This window comes from Aspergillus aculeatus, assembly GCF_001890905.1.
Source record: "Aspergillus aculeatus ATCC 16872 unplaced genomic scaffold ASPACscaffold_9, whole genome shotgun sequence".
Lineage (NCBI taxonomy): Eukaryota > Fungi > Ascomycota > Eurotiomycetes > Eurotiales > Aspergillaceae > Aspergillus > Aspergillus aculeatus.
The window spans coordinates 571881-587345 of NW_017962984.1; the positions used below are offsets into that span (position 1 = coordinate 571881).

A 15465-nucleotide genomic window follows, 5' to 3' on the forward strand; every position below is an offset into this window, starting at 1 on the left:
CTTGGCAGCATTGACCGCAGGCAAGCCCCCGGTTCAGTCTTCTGCCTCATGGAAGCATAATAGTGAATGCTATTCTAAGCCTGTCGGTTCTACACGGATGAGAACAGCACTGCGGGGTAAGTTAGTAGTTTCTCATTCATTGTCCCTGTTCTAAACCACCTGTCCCATGGAAAGCCTCCGAGGATGGACAGTCCGTGTTGCTGCCTGCCTAAACTAAGCACAAGGCCTTAGGCTTCATCTAAACCAAGATACTAGCAGCCTACAGGCCAATGCCAATCCATGCCACAAAGGCACCGGCGCAGACTACATCGAGATAGATTAAGAGTCGGTTCTACCAACTCAATGATGTCCATAACATTGTAACCCTAACATACATACAATATGATGACTCCCATTTTCCGTAACTCCTATCCGCTACAAACAAATACCCGAAACATTTCCTGATGATCATGAAAGAAACTCCAGTTCTACAGGGCCTTGATGCTCTGGAACACTTTGTTCGCTTGCAGCTTGGGATCGCTCTTCACCAGGTCGCGCATGATCTGTCGCTTCTCCTCCACGGTGAGGTTCGTCCCGGGGGACTCGACGGCCGCCTTCCATTTGAGCAGCATCTCCTTCAGAAGAGCGCTGCCCTCTTCGACTTCCTCCTGGGAATACTTGTCGATGGAGGACGGGACCGACTCCTCGCCGCCTTGGGCCCCGGCAGAGGTGAAATCCTCCAGCTCGTCCGCCTTCTGCCGCGCCATGTTGACCACCTTCTCTGGGAAGCGCACCAATTCGGCCACGTGGATACCGAAGGACTGGTCGCAGATGCCGGGCTCCACCCGGTACAGCAGGGTGACTTGGTTGCGCTTGGCGTCTTTCGCGTTGTCTTCGGGCTGCTGCCCGTCGGTCCCATCGCCGATGAAGGCAACGACGTGCAGGTTCTTCGCGGACTTGGGGTACCGGTCCGCCAGGGCTGTTAGCTCGTGGAAGTGGGTGGCAAAGAGCCCGAAGCAACGGATCTCGGTGACAATGTGCTCGGAGATCGCCCACGCCAGACCGAACCCGTCGTAGGTGCTCGTTCCACGGCCGAGTTCGTCGATGATAATCAGGGACTCGGAGGTCGCCGACTTGAGGATGTTGGAGGTTTCCAGCATCTCGGCCATAAACGTCGAGACGCCCTTCAATTGCGAGTCGCTGGCCCCAACGCGCGCAAGGATGCAGTCGAAGATGGTCAGCTCGGCCTCGCTGCACGGCACAAAGCATCCCGTCTGCGCCATCAGCGCGATGACTCCGATCTGCCGGATATAGGTCGATTTACCGCCCATGTTGGGACCGGTGATGATGAGGAAGGACGACTCGTCCCGGATCAGGGACACATCGTTGGTGATGAACGAGATGTCATCCTGCATCTCCATGCAGGGATGGCGGGCCTCCTTTAGGATGGTATTTCCCGTGCCGCGCGGGTGCATCTTGGGACGGACATACGGGGTTGGGGCATGAACGGCGGCATGGGCAAAGCTCACCACAACATCCAAGTGGGCGAGAACGCCGGCAAGCTGCTCCAGCACAGGGCAGTAAGAAGCAGCAACGTTGACCACCTCACTGACCAGTCCAGTCTGGGTGCGGTTGTAGTTCGACGAAAGCTGGTCATGCTCGCGGCGCAGCGCCTGCATTGTTGATGTGGTGAAGTACACGCCGTTCTTCTGCGTTGAGCACTCCTGATACTCTCTCTTGTTCCGGATGCAACCAGCCTCGTTACGAGTAAGTCGGAAGCACCATCCATGCACACGGTGGTTCTCCATGAACAGCTTCTTCTCCACCTCCTGATCCAGATCTCGTCCCACCCGACGGTGCTCTACGTTCATATCATGTCGCAGCTTATCCAGCTTCTTGCGGATGATGCGCAAACTCTCATCAAACTCCGGCTTGATGATGAACTCGTGATTCTCCAGCGCGTCCAAGTCCACGGTGGTCTCGACCATCTCCTCCAGCTTGGCCAAACTATCCGAGAAACCGCGCAACTTGAGGGTGTATTCTTTCTCGAGTGGGGTCTGGTACTGCTCATCCATCACGTTCTCCAGCGAAGCAACAATCCCTGGCAGACGAATCGCAACCTGGTACACGCGGACCACATCCTCCAGGGTGGCCTGCTTGCGCTGAAATCGCTTCGCGAGCCGATACAAGTCAGGGATCGACCGCAGATGCTCCTCCTGCATTGTCTGACGAAGCTCCGTGTCCACCACAAAGGCCTCCACCAGCTGCTGCCGCTTCTCGATTTCCGCGCGATCCATGAGCGGCTGCTTCAGCCACTGCGCCAGCAGCCGGCTGCCCACGGGAGTCTTGCAGTGATTCAACAGGCCGAACAAACTCATGGATTTGGATCCGTCCCGCGGACCGGGCATGAGATTCAGCGCGCGCAAGGCCGACGCGTCGAGCTTCATGAACTGCGACAGATCATGCTGATACAGCTGATACTGCCCGAAACTCGAGGCATCCGTCATGACCCCGAGGTACTTGATCAGCGCGGCGGCGGCGCCCATCGCCAGCTTCAACTCCGTCTGCGGCAGCGTCCCTGCGGACCGCTCATCCCGCAACAACCGCGTCAAATCCTGCTCAATATCCTTCACCCCAAAATCCCCAGCGGGCCGCTCCGACACCGCAATGCCACAGCTGTCCGCGATCGCGCGGATCTTGGCCAGTTCGACATCCTTGCGCCCGGCGTCCATCTGCACCAGACACTCCTTGACGCCCAGCTGGATGACCAAGGACTCAAAGTTCGAGTAGACGTCATTATCCAAAAACTCGCTCACGCCAAGCTCGCGCACGCTCGCGTCCGCGAAGCACACCCCGACGTGGCGCGCCTCGCCGGCCTTGGCGGAGATCTTGACGGCCAGGATGATGGGCGCCGCCGCGTCCAGGCTCAGCGCCCCGACGCTGCCCAGCTCCTCCTCCACGTCCTGTAGGTTGCCGGGGCTGGCCTGCTTGGCGAGCTTCCACGAGCCCGAACCGCGCGCGCCGCCCGCCGCCGCCGTCGCCCAGATCTCCACCCGCTTGTTCAGCCGGAAGAGCGCCTCGCGCAGGAAGTTGCGGAACACCGTCACGCTCATCGTCACCGAGGGGAGGCCGCCCGTCTCGCTGCGGCCCAGGTTGCGGAGCACCGAGGTCGTCTTGTAGACCGTGCGCGCGATGAATTCGGCCTCCGTCCCGTGGGCCGAGTACCAGTCGCCGCGGTCGAAGATGCGGATGGTGTCATTGTTATTATTGGTGTTGGTGTCGGTGTTGTTGGAGGAGATGGAGCGGTAGAAGCGGATGAAACCGACTTCATCGTCTACCTGTTTCAACAAGAAGTTATTAGCACTTGAGGCGTGGTGTTTCGTCGTGTTTGATGGTGGGAGAAGAAGAGAAATCGGATCAATTGGCGATGGAGCACTTACCCTGAGATCCGGCCGCGAAGACATATTGCCAGAAAGCTCAACGAGGACAAAGATGACTTCAGCTCTGAGCCAGTTTGTCTGTTGTTGGTGGCTACGGTCTGGTCAAATGCGGATGAGGGAGCGTGGGTCAATTGATAGATCAACGCTGCGACGCGGTCAGTGGCAACGCGATCACGTGCATACGCGTTGCGGCGCGGAGGCCGGAAGTGGTTTTTATCCAATCAGCGAGGTCCGCTGAATAGCTATCATTCACCAATCCAGGTGAATTCTTGTGCCTACCTACAGACATACGTCGAAATTGGTTCCAATGACTAGGTAGTATAATCCAGGCATTTGAGCAGACGGTATGAAGGAAGGAATCAAGAATTGGTATATCTATTAGTCGATAGAATGAGGCTATGCCAGTAGTGCAGTACATAACAAATGCCGCTTAATATACAGGACATGACACATGCGATGCTCAAACAATGCAATCATAACGCCGGAAATGCATGCCAGGCATTCCGGATTGAGGTATCACGACATCCAAAACGAGTGACGGGTAATCCAACCAACAATCATTTCACTTCCGGGGAGCCTCGCCAACCTGCTCCCACCCGATCTTCAGCTGTGCAACTCGGGCCGCTATCTCCTTGGGCTGCACATCGGCACAGGATTTCAGCACCACCGATCTGAGCTGATTCACTATCACGATATTGACCCATTGTCCCGCAACATCTTCCCGAGCGAGAATCTCAAGACAGATCTCGACCTCTCGATCCGCCACCGGATTGCGCAAGGAATCCTTGACGTTCTGGACGATCGTCTCCATTCGAAACGGCGTTCGCTGCGCCGTCATCACCGCCTTAGCACCATTGCCTGTATACCCCCTGGGTCTCAGCAGAGCCAGGACGCCAGCAACCTCCTCGACCCGCTCCGCCGCCGCTCGCTGGAGGAGCATATCCTTCGTGGGCGGGGGCGGCAACTTCGCCTGTCGCAGCTGCTTGTCCTTGATCCGTTCCAGCAGGCCCTTCTTCCGCGCACTTGCCGCATCCAGCGACTTGGCTGGAACAGAGTCCTCCTGCCCATCCGCCCGCAGCTTCTCGGTCTTCAACTTGATCACCCCGCCCTTAAGATCCTGCAATCGCTGCTGACCTTTCCGGAATGTCGTGAAGGGAACCAACGACTCATGAATGGCCGATACGCCCAGCGTACCCACAAAGTCCACCTTCTCCACATCCCCATCCGCTGCATCCAGCGCCTTTTCCCAGAGCAGATCAACCGTCTGCTCGAACCGTTCCTGCAATTCACCGCTATCATCATTCCGCACCGGTGCTGCAGAGGGTGGTGAATTCGTGCCATCAGCAGCGACAGCCAGTTTTTCCAAGCACACCCGGCCCAACCCATAATTCGCGATTCTGAACGAGAACGACGATGTCGACTGATCATCCTGCTCCATCACCCAGATCAATCGCTGCAGGTCCTTGACCACCACCTTCCGCTTCTTCCAGATCCGCTGCATACTGGGCAGCAGTTCCCGCAAGTCCGCCGGGCGATTGACGCCGTTGTGCATCATATGAACGGAGACAGCCTTCTGGAATGCCGAGTACAGGGCCACAAAATCATCCACGCAGGCGGGACGTTCTGCGACCCGCGTGTCTACGGTGACGACACTCGCCTTCCGCGGCAACGATGCTGAGGTCGTTCTCCTGTGAGTAGCGGCCCGCTTGGATGGCGAGGTCGGGATGTCGTCTTCGTCTTCTTCGCGGGCAGAGGAGCGCGCGTAGTGGCCGCTTGGGGGGGTGTTGAGGGCAAGCTCGCCGAGTCGGAGGGTCCGGGAGGGAGTGGCTGCCTCCGGGACGTCTTTGGCATCGGCAGGAAGGCCGGGCTTGCCTGCCTCTTGCGTCGTCGGTTGTCCGCCGCCACAGGTGACGTTTTGCAATTCGTGCAGTTTCCGCTTTTTAGATGGTGAGATTGGAAGGCGGGCGGTGGTGGTGGTGGGGGAGGTCGTGCTTTTCGTCGTGGACGGCAGGGGTAGCTGCTGCTGCTGTAGCTGCTTCTTGGTGTCCGCGAGCGATTGAGGAGTGGTGACGCCGGGCTTGGTCGCTCTTGCAAAGGTCTGAATGCCGGCCTGACCCCGGGGAAGGGCGGCCAGTCTGGCGGAGGTGCGCGGCATCGCGGTTTCCTTTGCAGAGGAGGAGGGAAGGAAGGAAGTAAGAGATAAGGAAGATAGGAAGTTGCTATTGTGCAAACATGGAAATATCAGGCAGGTAGGAATGCACAACAGTAATAAGCTAAAAGGTAGTTGGTGGAAAGTGGGTTTATGGAGGGGGTTATCTGGGGAAGTCTGTTTGACGGGCGAGGGAAAATTGGGGGTGTATATTTTAGTCCCTTTTGTGAGTGAGGGCGCTTGGATGCTTTTTTCCCGGGTGGAGCGCGTCGACGCGGGTCGCGTGTTTCTGGAGGCGTCGCGGCCGAATGCGGTAATATTAGGATCCCGCCGCGGCCATGATCAGCAGGGGTAAAATGAAAGCAACCTCAAGGTGATTTCTCCGAGTAAAAGAAATGCGCTCTGAATGTTATATATCAATTCGCTTCAATTTGAGTACAGATTTCCTGCTCCACCATTCGTAATGCACGGCAACCCGTCACTACAGTAATCATGCATTGGGAATGTAGCATACCGCGGGCAAAGTGGCCCTCATCTACTCCACATCGAAGCCCTTTTTTGTCTGATCCACCCCAGAATGCGATTTACCCTGATGCAGTCTAGGCCTTTCTGATAGTCCTGACTCTAAGGTACCCAGTGATAGCATCCCGTCGCAGAACTAGTTGGTGCTCAGTGCTCCTTTGCGGCGCTGGCTCCAGTTGCGCCCCAGCGAGGTTCAAGTATGCAATATCCGACAAAATAATGGCCGTGAAGTAAAAGGGTAGTTGGGAATCAGATATTATTGAACCGACTAGAGTATAGTATGAATCATAAACCTCCTCGAACCCATCATCACGGTAAATAACATCATCCATCATCCGTCGTCGTCGATGACACAGATAACAGCAAGAGAAAAAAAGAAATGAAACACACACGCAAGGCCCAGCCAAACATATGCAATCCCCTCACTTTTTCTTCCTTCAGGAAACACAAACGTGAGGTTTTTCGAAAACAAAAAACAGATCGCAAAAGGAATCAACTCAACTCCCGCCGTGAAATGAGGAAAAGAGACCCAACAAGACAGAAAGAAGGATATTCCAGGAGGCATCAGACACAACTACTCAACTCACTCACACACACGAATGTGTTTCGAAGCAGTCGGTCTGTCTGCTCGAGGCAACCAGAGAAAAGTCTATTTCTTGCCGAACCATCCCGACAAGGCACCCTTGGCCTCGGAGGCCTTCTCCTCGACCTTGGACTCGATCTTCTCGGCGCCCGACTTCAGCTCGGCGGTGGTGTCCTGGCGGATCTGCTCCAGGCGGCTGGCTTGGTTCTTGGCCTCGGCGCGGGCGGAGTCGACCTATATCCCCGGGGAAACAAAATGTCAGCGCGAGTTGCAAGTTTCTCGTTGAAGTATATGAGGAGGTGAGGTCGGAGGGAAAAAAGAGAGGGAAGGGAGGGGAGGGGTTTAAACGTACCGCATGATCAACGTTCAAGCGAGCCTCATAACCGGCCTTCTCTCCGGCCTTCTCGGCCTGGTTACCCGTGGGGGCGTTCAAGCGGGCAAGGTGGGCATCGTCTATAGAGATTGGCGTTAACATTCAGAATTGTGGATCGTCCAGACAGCGCAGTCAACGGCAGCAAACTTACGCTTAACCTCCTGCGTAGCGGCCTTGGGGTCACCACCGGCGCGGTAGAGGTAGTAACCACCCAGACCGAGGGCGGCAACAGCGGCGTAAACTCCAGTGCGACTCTGAGCCATTGTGATGAAGATATGTGTAGGTAGTTGGGAAGTGGGGTGGTAGAAAAAGTTGGTTGTTTGGTTTGATTTGGTTTTGTGTGTTCCTGGATTGCGGAGTTTGTTGAGTGAAGAGAATGTGAGCTATTCAGGTTCCAGTGCGATGAGGAGTAGTATTATATAGTCGTGGTGTGCTACGTGGAATCTTGGCTGTTTGTTCCCTTCCAGTCCGTGGTTACTGGCGCAAGCGGGTTGGGATCACAGGATATGACGTCGTCGTCGTGGTTGTGGTTGTGGACTGGGCTGGGCTGCAGTGGGCTGGGTTCGGGGACTAAAATCGCTTAGTCGGTTTTCTCTCTACGAAGCACTGCACTACTAGGAGCCTTCCCAACTATTCATAGACTGCACGTACTGTGCTTTCCTGTGCGGGGAAGCCTCGGGTTGTTTGCTACCTGCTTTGTTTGTACAACAGCTGAATCTGAAGGGTTTGCATCTCTGCCAGGTTTAGTCTTTTACTACTACATAACTCCAAGTGAACAATTTCATTGCAAACCCCTCTTTCATTCTACAAGCTTCAGCACACATACTCCTCAACAGTGGAGGAAGACGCCGAGTCGGGTGCGGCAGCCATCGGCCGATACTACGTCACCTGAGAGTCATCATCATCCACTGGGGCTTGTTCCATGGTGATCTGGCTGACAAGGTCTGTCACCAGGAAAAGGTACCTTAACCCGTGGGTTTGACGTTACTGAGATCGTGGAGACTCGACTCGACAACGTCATGATGGGTCCGGCCTCCTAATTTAGCCAGCTTCAAGCTGCAGGGGAAATTATGAGTAACTTAACTTATTCTGTGGCTGATTATTCCCTCCTCCCTTCGGGTCCAGGTCCAGTCTTGGTCTTGGCATCATTGCATCTAAATTGGTTTCGTTCTGGTATTGGCTCAATTACTGTAACCCGCAACTAATTGCTGAACCCCTTGCAAAGCAGAAAAGAAAAGGAAAGGAATTCCAAAGACATAAAGCGTCAAAGCCCCACAGTCGCCAAGAAATTGACATACTAAAACATGATGGCCAGCTGCAGCAATTCACATCATCACCACCACCGAAAGAAGCATATAAACCTCGGTATAGACAGCGTCAAACGAACATTCGAAGCCACACCACGACCAGAGTAGGAAACTCCTTCCGTGATCTCGTTGCAGTCGCTCGAGATCAAGGCCGGGGGGGGGGTATCTTCATGCACTATGGACAGTATTCCGTTCCGGAAGGACAAAGAGGGAGAACGCCAGAACATGCACAGACAGAGAGGAAAGAGAGAGAGATGAAAGACCCCGAACAAGATAAAAGTAGGAATTGCGAAAGCCCCAGTTGTTCCAACCCACCGATGCATTATTTCATCATTCATCACTTCATAAAGATTCCCGCAGCCGAGCGGTGCGTGCAGCTCCGAGTATACGAGAGAGGTTCAGGTTCTAGAACTCCGCGGCTATATCCAAAACAAAGAAAAGGTCGAGGAAACCCATGACAAGAGGCCAATGCCTCGTACTATACAACTCCCGCTCAAAACAGTTGTGAAGAGAAAGAGCGGCGAGCCCGAGCAAGGTCGGTTTCGGATGCGGGATCGCTCAGGATGTGATCACCGGATGAAAATAGGAAAATACTCGTAAATCGCAGGCACAATTCCCATGCAGAGGCCGTTCAGATAAAGAGCTTCGTGGCGCTTTTGTTCTCGCTGGTGGCGACAGCGACGAGCGCTTCCAGTCGACCCATTCCAGGTTCCCGAACCGAATGAGGAAGGAAATCGGACCGAAGGTCACGTTTGCCGTAGTGGCTATCAGGTTGGGGGGCTAGAGGAGGGGGGCAAGCCTGCATTCCAATCAGTGATCTGGCCCTCATCGTTGATTCTGGTAACGTGTGCGTACTGTTTGAGATGTTTCTGAGGCAAAAGGCGGGTGATGCTGCTCCACATATCCATTGTTATGCACAATTGCGGGATGGTATTCTAAAGATGCAGTAGATGGGGTATGGACTCCTTCGCTGCTGCTAGAATCTTCGGGTGACGTTCGCGTCGCCTGAGTGCTCATAGTAACACTGCTGAATGACGGAGCATGGCCATGTCCGCGAGATTCCTGCAGTTGTTGCTGATAAGACGAGGATGGCCGGGAACCAACATTCTGGAGTTCGGCAATGGTTTGCTGGCTCCAGTTTGCCGCATCTCGCTGAGATGGTTTATCCCGGATGTGAAGTCCGGTTAGGTTTGTGTGCAGTGACATATCCCAAGAGACGTGACCCCGTCGATGACCGGGGCCCGAAATCGGCGGCGCTGGTCGGCTGGCCGGTTGCGTGTAATTGAATCCTCCTCCAAAGTTGTAGTTCGGCGGTTGCTTGGTCGGATTATCCATTTGCATGGGACTCGGTCGTCGAACGGGCGGGGTCAGCGGTCGGTGAGCCACCACCTTATCAAAACTCTCAATACCTGGCAGTCGCGGAGGCTGCTCCGCCGACCCATTGGCTTTCGCCGACGGGTGGAACACTTCGGGGGTCTGGTAGTTACTGAGGCCACTGGTGGCTGGCCGAGGAACGGCAGACCAGGTCGAGGGGTGCCATGTCCTTCTGCGTAGGTCGGCGTCCGAAGCTCCGTGATTCATCTCATCGCGAGACAGGGAGTAATTGGTGCTAACGGGGCTGGCATACACTCCGCCGTGCGCAACGTACGCGGGGGGTGGTGCATAACCTGGAGGATAGACGTTGGCAGGCTGCGATGCGAATGGGTTTGCGCCTGATGGTACAGACAATCGACGAGCGGCTGTCTTGCCCTCCCAGAATCCCGAGGCCTGAGACACTGTAGACATTGGCGAAGCAATATGAGGGCTACCATGAGGCCCTGCCGCAAAGACATGGTGTGAAGGTGTGTAAGGGGAGCCACCGGCCTGCGGTCCTGGCAGGCCCCGCCCCGGAGGGGTGCTGGGAGCATCCAGCGTATCCATCAGTCGCGCTCGATCATTTGCCATCATCAACGGCGCAGGCCGTCGGCGAAGCTCCTGCGGTTGACTGAATGTCGATGCAGTGGAGGTGATGCTCGAGGCAGAAAGGTTTCTGCTATGGCCCCTACTATGAGTACCTTGACTGCCCGCCGTGCCCGCTCTCGCGCGACCCTGGGGACGCACGCGATCTGTTCGAATTTGTCGCTGGAATCTGGTCCCTGTCGCCGCCAGCGAGTCTCCTGGAATTTCCTCGTTAACGTGCACGGTTTGGGCATGCTGGCGCAGGTTGTCCAGTCGAGAAAAGCGGCGGGAGCAGTGACATTGAAACGGGCGTTCGCCGGTATGTTTCCGGATGTGCCGTGCCAGATGCTCACTCCGTGTAAAACTCAAGTTGCATGGCGGGAAATCAGTGCAGTAGAAGCGTTGTCCCTTTTTCTTCTTCGATGGGGGAGCATTGTCCTTGTTGTCCTCGTTATCAGAGCCTTCACGTTCCCCGTCCGAATCTCCATGTGCGGGCTCATCTGACGTTAACGATGCGCTGGTTTGCGAGTCTATCGGGCGGGTGGAGTCATCGTGGATATTTACATTCCGCGGAGTGCTCTCGTCCGTCTTGGTGCCTAAAGATGATGCAGCGTCGGAGCTGGGATGAGGGCGAGGGGTGGATGATGTCGTCGCGTCCTCCATGACTCGATCTTGTGAGGTGGTCATAGTATTGACAGGTAAGAATGAAGACATATTGTCAGGAAGACGACTATGGATTGGGCCCACAGCTATGTACTGTTGTCGATAACAGAAATGGTGGGATGACGGTCGACACACAAACTCGATCGGTTTCAAGGGAGAGGAATGAGGGTGGGTTTCAAAATGTCAAAAACGCGGTGTCGATCGCACGGTGCAAAGTGGTCCTAGACATCATTGCGCAGTTAAGGTAAGCAGGTAATCCACGTTATTTCCAGGTGTAATTTATTTTCGATGTTCCATGAATTTTCGCCTCTCAATATGCGGTAACTGAAACATCATGGGGGGAAAGAGGGACCGAGGGGTGCGGTCGGTGAGAAACCGAGCTAGTCTGGAGGACGAAAAATAGAACAGAAAAAAAACGAAAGAAAAACAAGCAAAAGGACTTACACCGGAATGAAGAAAAATTCACTTGCCTCTCAAAAACCGAGCGAGGGGTGAGAGAGTAAGGAATGTTCAGAGAAGGATGATGGCGATGACTTGTTTAACCGAATGCCCGACGGCGATGGCGAAGCAAGGGTAGCCAAGTGGTACACGATAGATGGAAAGGAACGACCATTAGGTGCAAGAACGCATCGCTTACAGATCGGCCTGACCAGGAAAAGGCAGCGGGCACTCGGTCACGGGTAGATGGGTAGGTAGGTAGGCCGAAAGACGGGGAGGAAGGAAGAGAGGGACTGAGGAAGAAGAGGAGGAAGTGGAAAGTGAAAAGATAGCGATGGGATGAGAAGAGTTGGAAGAAGAAAGAGGGAGAGTGTGAGAGAGGTGAGAGAGAGGCTGAATACTGAGAGTGGTTTGGTGGTGAGTTATCAGTGTCAGTAGTCAGTGGTAAGAGATAAATGGTGTAAGGTTCAAGTTGGCGGCGGCGGCGGCGGCGGACTCGAGCGAGAGTTTCCCGTTTGGTGTCGAGTCCTGGAAGATTGTTGTTGGGGGGAGTGTGGTGGTAGTGGTGGTGGTGGTGCAGTGGTGGTGGTGGTGCAGTGGTGGTGGTGGTGCAGTGGTGGTGGTGGTGGTGGTGTGGGTAATAGGTAAGTAAGTAAGAGTCAATGGGTACTGGGTAAGGGTAAGGGTAAAGGTCAAGGTATGAGTAGGTATGACAGTCAGGACAGTTAGGACACCGACCCAGCCAAGACCTGGACTAGAGTGGAATAAAAATAGGAGGAATCGTAAACCGATCGGAAAGCCCCTGGTTTACGGATCGTCCGGGGAGAGCAAATCAGCCAAAATAAGATATATAGGTCAAGAGACAGGTCAAATCGGATCCTAGGCCAGCTCGATTATAAGATGATCGCTTCAATGTGACCCGTTCGAGAGGGGTTGGCTGGGAAAAGGGAGATCCTTTTTGGTCTTTTTTTTGTTCTTCTTTCCTTCTTCTTTCTTCCCTCTTCTGTTTAGTTTGGAAGGGACGCCCGATTATATTGGCAGGAGAACCCAGACCCACAACAGATTTTGAGGTCTACTAGGCGAGGATGTACAGGCACCAGGACCACGAAACTCGGTGGTTCGCTAGCTCTCGGGAAAGGTATGCGGGGAAGATCGCAAAGGAAGGTTGAAAGAAGACGAGTAATGCAGGTCAAACCAGTTGAGGGAGGACAAATAGTAGAATCGGATGGAAGAAGAAGAATAGATACGATTATTCACAGGAGGGGTGGATGGGAGGGAGTGGAAGGAAGAAAAGGATGAGTGAAGGATGAGTGAAGAAAGAAAGAAAGAGAGGATAGATGATGTGAGCAATAGGAAGGGGGAGGGAGGAGGGTAAGAGGAGGCTGATCAATCCGAAACTCAAGACCAGACGAGAAACAAGACAAGCCAGCGGAGGCGGCAGAGCAACGGACGGGCGAAGAGATGCATACAAGTACTGAGTACGGCGAGTAGCCTGCCTGTAACCCGAGTGAGAATGACGGCAACCCACTCAGGCCAGGCCGAACAGATGAATGGTGACGACGATAGTACGGGGCGTCAGGACCACCTCAGGATGATCACCACAGGACCACTTCAGGACCACCTCAGGGCCAGAAGGCACCCTACAGGAGGATAGCAACTGGGAGATTGGGAGGCTTATCGGAAACAACGGTCGACTGCGGCGAAACGAGGGGCAGGAGAGGGGAAAGGGAACCATGGACGGAGAAGTATGGGAAGGGAAGTATACTTTTGTGGAGAGAAGAAAGGGTCGTCGCAGTACTGTCCTCTCCAGCTTACCTGACTAGGTATACTACCAAGTAAGTGTATACAGACTGATGAATTGTACTGCATGTTGTACGTAGAGTGCGTTCATCATCCATTGAACATACATACTTCTAATATTCAGCAAGTCGTCCCGGTCGGACGGCACCCATTCCTCAACACTTCATCACCTGCCACGTTCTATGTATGGAATGAATTGGAAAACGCGACGAAGATCACCAAACCCAGATGAATGATGATGATTTCGTCTACATTAGGTTCAGGCGAATCAACTCACCCTGGAGGGGCGAGAAGGACTGCGCTACTGGATAGTGAACTGACGTTTTGATAGGTGAAACCCTCTCTAGCCCCAGGTACTGACGACTTGGTCCGGACCGACGGACACGAATCATCGACTGCATACCCGGTGGAGTTCTCTCCAGCTAGGATGAATTCATGGGCCACTCTTGGTCTCCTCTTGGCCTCATCGAGCCTTGGATGGTTTAGAACATTGGGTAGTGCGAGGGAGGGAGTATCCAGGTGTACGATACTTCGACTGCAACTGGGAACTTCATTTCATTCATCATCATCAATGCATCATCAGGCTGGCGGAAAAGCATTTCCCTCTGCCCCTCCTCCCCTCTCCTTCAATCCGATTGTTTTTATTCTAGAAAGAGACACAGACTTGAGTGCTATGTTGGGGGCTCAGCACGAAGGAAGTATATCCTTGTAACTGATTGATATCGGGCATACATTGCACCGCTTGAGTAGATGGGGGGAGGTAATACATACAATACGCGCCGGTATGAAACCCGTCTCAGGAACCCAGCGCTTAGCACTACTAATCGCCATGGCAATCCTTGCCCACCCCACTCCCTCAACCTGAACCACTCAATAGAACTGGATAAGGGTAAGTGATGGGAGGAGATGAGGAACTGACCGGGTAGTCTTCGGATGAATGGGTTTGAAACATTAATTTTTCTTCTTTCAGATTTCCTCATCTTGATCAACAAGACTAGACACTAGAAATGGAGAGAGAGTGTGTGTGTGTGAGACTGAGTGACTGACTAGGGGGGGGGGGTAACGAAAGGAAAAAGAGATCAGTCTCGACTCTCGACTCAAGTTCTTGGTCTCGGCAACCGTGGTCCCCTCTCCATGAAAGGGTCCTCGACTAACCAACCAAGCCCATCATATACGGGCGCTCTCCGTCTTGTTGAGGCACCAGGTACGTCCAGGCGGCGAGGTGGGGCAGGGGGAGCGCAGAGGCATCCGATCGGCTGCTATTTCCTGTCCCTCAGGGATTGACTCGTAGGGATTATGGTTGGCATGATTTCATGGATTGGAGCCAGCTAGCTTGGATCGCTTGGATTCCAGGGCTGACCGGAAAGGTGCTGGCAGAGACCCATGGACCACAACCTTCAGTGACGTTAACCACTTGGGACGAGCCGGGGGTGGCCCCTTTGTCCCCCGTACCTCAGGTAACTTTGGCCATCAAGACAAAAAGATGGTAGAACAAGTAGTTGGTTCCCTCCTTACCATTAATTTAATTGATTTTGGCTTTCTTCAGAACCTTGTCGCTTCGCTACAGAGATCCGAACCTGGTCACTGGGAGTGTAGGCCTGTATGCTAGTTTGTTCAGAGACCAAGGAGGAGGGGAGAGAAAGCTGGCAACCCGAGACACATTAGCAGTTCGGAGAGCTCGGGGAGGTGGGGAGCAGCTGCTTTCGGGAACCGAACCATAACCAGGCTGACTGACTCCTTACGGTTCCACTCTCGGCATCAGGGCGATATACTTTAAGTGCTATGTACGTAGTGGTGACACTAGCAGCGAAAGGTATTGTTCTCATATGTAGGTATGTACTAGCTAAAATTAAGAGAAAAAAAAATAGAGGTTATCGTGAGATGCTGTTGCAAGGCTGCAACATAGGTGACAGTGATTACTATTGAGTAGTCCAACCCACAGGCCTGACAAGGAGCCAATATCAATCAGCCCCAAGAGGAGTAGCGAGGGGTGAGCTTCAGCATGGAATACGAACAGAAGGTCACACAGGAACCTAAGTTCAGTTCCGGACCTTCCACTCCTGCAGTCAGGTGCAATCTTCCGGGTCCGAACTCTGCAGTACCTTACATGGAATGAGTTCTTCTCGCAGGTAGCAGGTTTCAATTCATGACATTTCCATCTCCGTCAAAATACTACTATGGTCATGCATGCTACTCAAAAGAAAATCTCTAGCGGGCTAGAACAGCGCAGACCACCAACACAACCGGTACCTTGCCGTGATTTTTAGAATAAA

The 15465-nt window shown here is 53.8% G+C and overlaps 4 protein-coding genes across 4 annotated transcripts; all 4 read right to left on the reverse strand.

The window, feature by feature from the left end:
- Positions 1 to 308: 308 nt before the first annotated feature.
- Positions 309 to 3531, reverse strand: ASPACDRAFT_1901818 (mismatch repair ATPase MSH2). The gene is made up of 2 exons (XM_020198770.1): positions 3420 to 3531; positions 309 to 3317 (listed from the first exon to the last, which is right to left on the reverse strand). The coding sequence occupies exons 1-2, from the start codon at positions 3441 to 3443 to the stop codon at positions 468 to 470; spliced, it is 2874 nt and encodes a 957-aa protein (XP_020055576.1). The 5' UTR covers positions 3444 to 3531; the 3' UTR covers positions 309 to 467.
- A 242-nt stretch (positions 3532 to 3773) lies between these two features.
- On the reverse strand, positions 3774 to 5772 carry ASPACDRAFT_120414 (DNA replication factor Cdt1 C-terminal domain-containing protein). Its single transcript, XM_020196349.1, has one exon. The coding sequence runs from the start codon at positions 5572 to 5574 to the stop codon at positions 3982 to 3984; it is 1593 nt and encodes a 530-aa protein (XP_020055577.1). The 5' UTR covers positions 5575 to 5772; the 3' UTR covers positions 3774 to 3981.
- A 559-nt stretch (positions 5773 to 6331) lies between these two features.
- Positions 6332 to 7341, reverse strand: ASPACDRAFT_79149 (uncharacterized protein). The gene is made up of 3 exons (XM_020205329.1): positions 7198 to 7341; positions 7026 to 7126; positions 6332 to 6907 (listed from the first exon to the last, which is right to left on the reverse strand). Exons 1-3 carry the CDS (start codon positions 7307 to 7309, stop codon positions 6740 to 6742), a joined length of 381 nt encoding a protein of 126 aa, XP_020055578.1. The 5' UTR covers positions 7310 to 7341; the 3' UTR covers positions 6332 to 6739.
- Positions 7342 to 8984: 1643 nt separating this feature from the next.
- Positions 8985 to 11005, reverse strand: ASPACDRAFT_43904 (C2H2-type zinc finger protein; the record flags this gene model as incomplete). The annotated part of the gene is made up of 2 exons (XM_020201340.1): positions 8985 to 9152; positions 9209 to 11005. 2 exons carry the CDS (start codon positions 11003 to 11005, stop codon positions 8985 to 8987), a joined length of 1965 nt encoding a protein of 654 aa, XP_020055579.1.
- Between the last annotated feature and the right edge of the window lie 4460 nt (positions 11006 to 15465).

What these genes read in the sequence shown, in the direction of transcription:
- ASPACDRAFT_1901818 (XM_020198770.1), bottom strand. Translation starts at nt 3,443, where the DNA reads ATGTCTTCGCGGCCGGATCTCAGG. An exon ending in CTTCGCGGCCGGATCTCAGG is followed by an intron (nt 3,318 to 3,419) that starts GTAAGTGCTCCA and finishes TTGTTGAAACAG; the next exon opens with GTAGACGATGAAGTCGGTTT.
- ASPACDRAFT_120414 (XM_020196349.1), bottom strand. Translation starts at nt 5,574, where the DNA reads ATGCCGCGCACCTCCGCCAGACTGGCCGCCCTTCCCCGGGGTCAGGCC.
- ASPACDRAFT_79149 (XM_020205329.1), bottom strand. Translation starts at nt 7,309, where the DNA reads ATGGCTCAGAGTCGCACTGGAGTTTACGCCGCTGTTGCCGCCCTCGGT. An exon ending in CGCTACGCAGGAGGTTAAGC is followed by an intron (nt 7,127 to 7,197) that starts GTAAGTTTGCTG and finishes CAATCTCTATAG; the next exon opens with ACGATGCCCACCTTGCCCGC. An exon ending in GCTTGAACGTTGATCATGCG is followed by an intron (nt 6,908 to 7,025) that starts GTACGTTTAAAC and finishes CCGGGGATATAG; the next exon opens with GTCGACTCCGCCCGCGCCGA.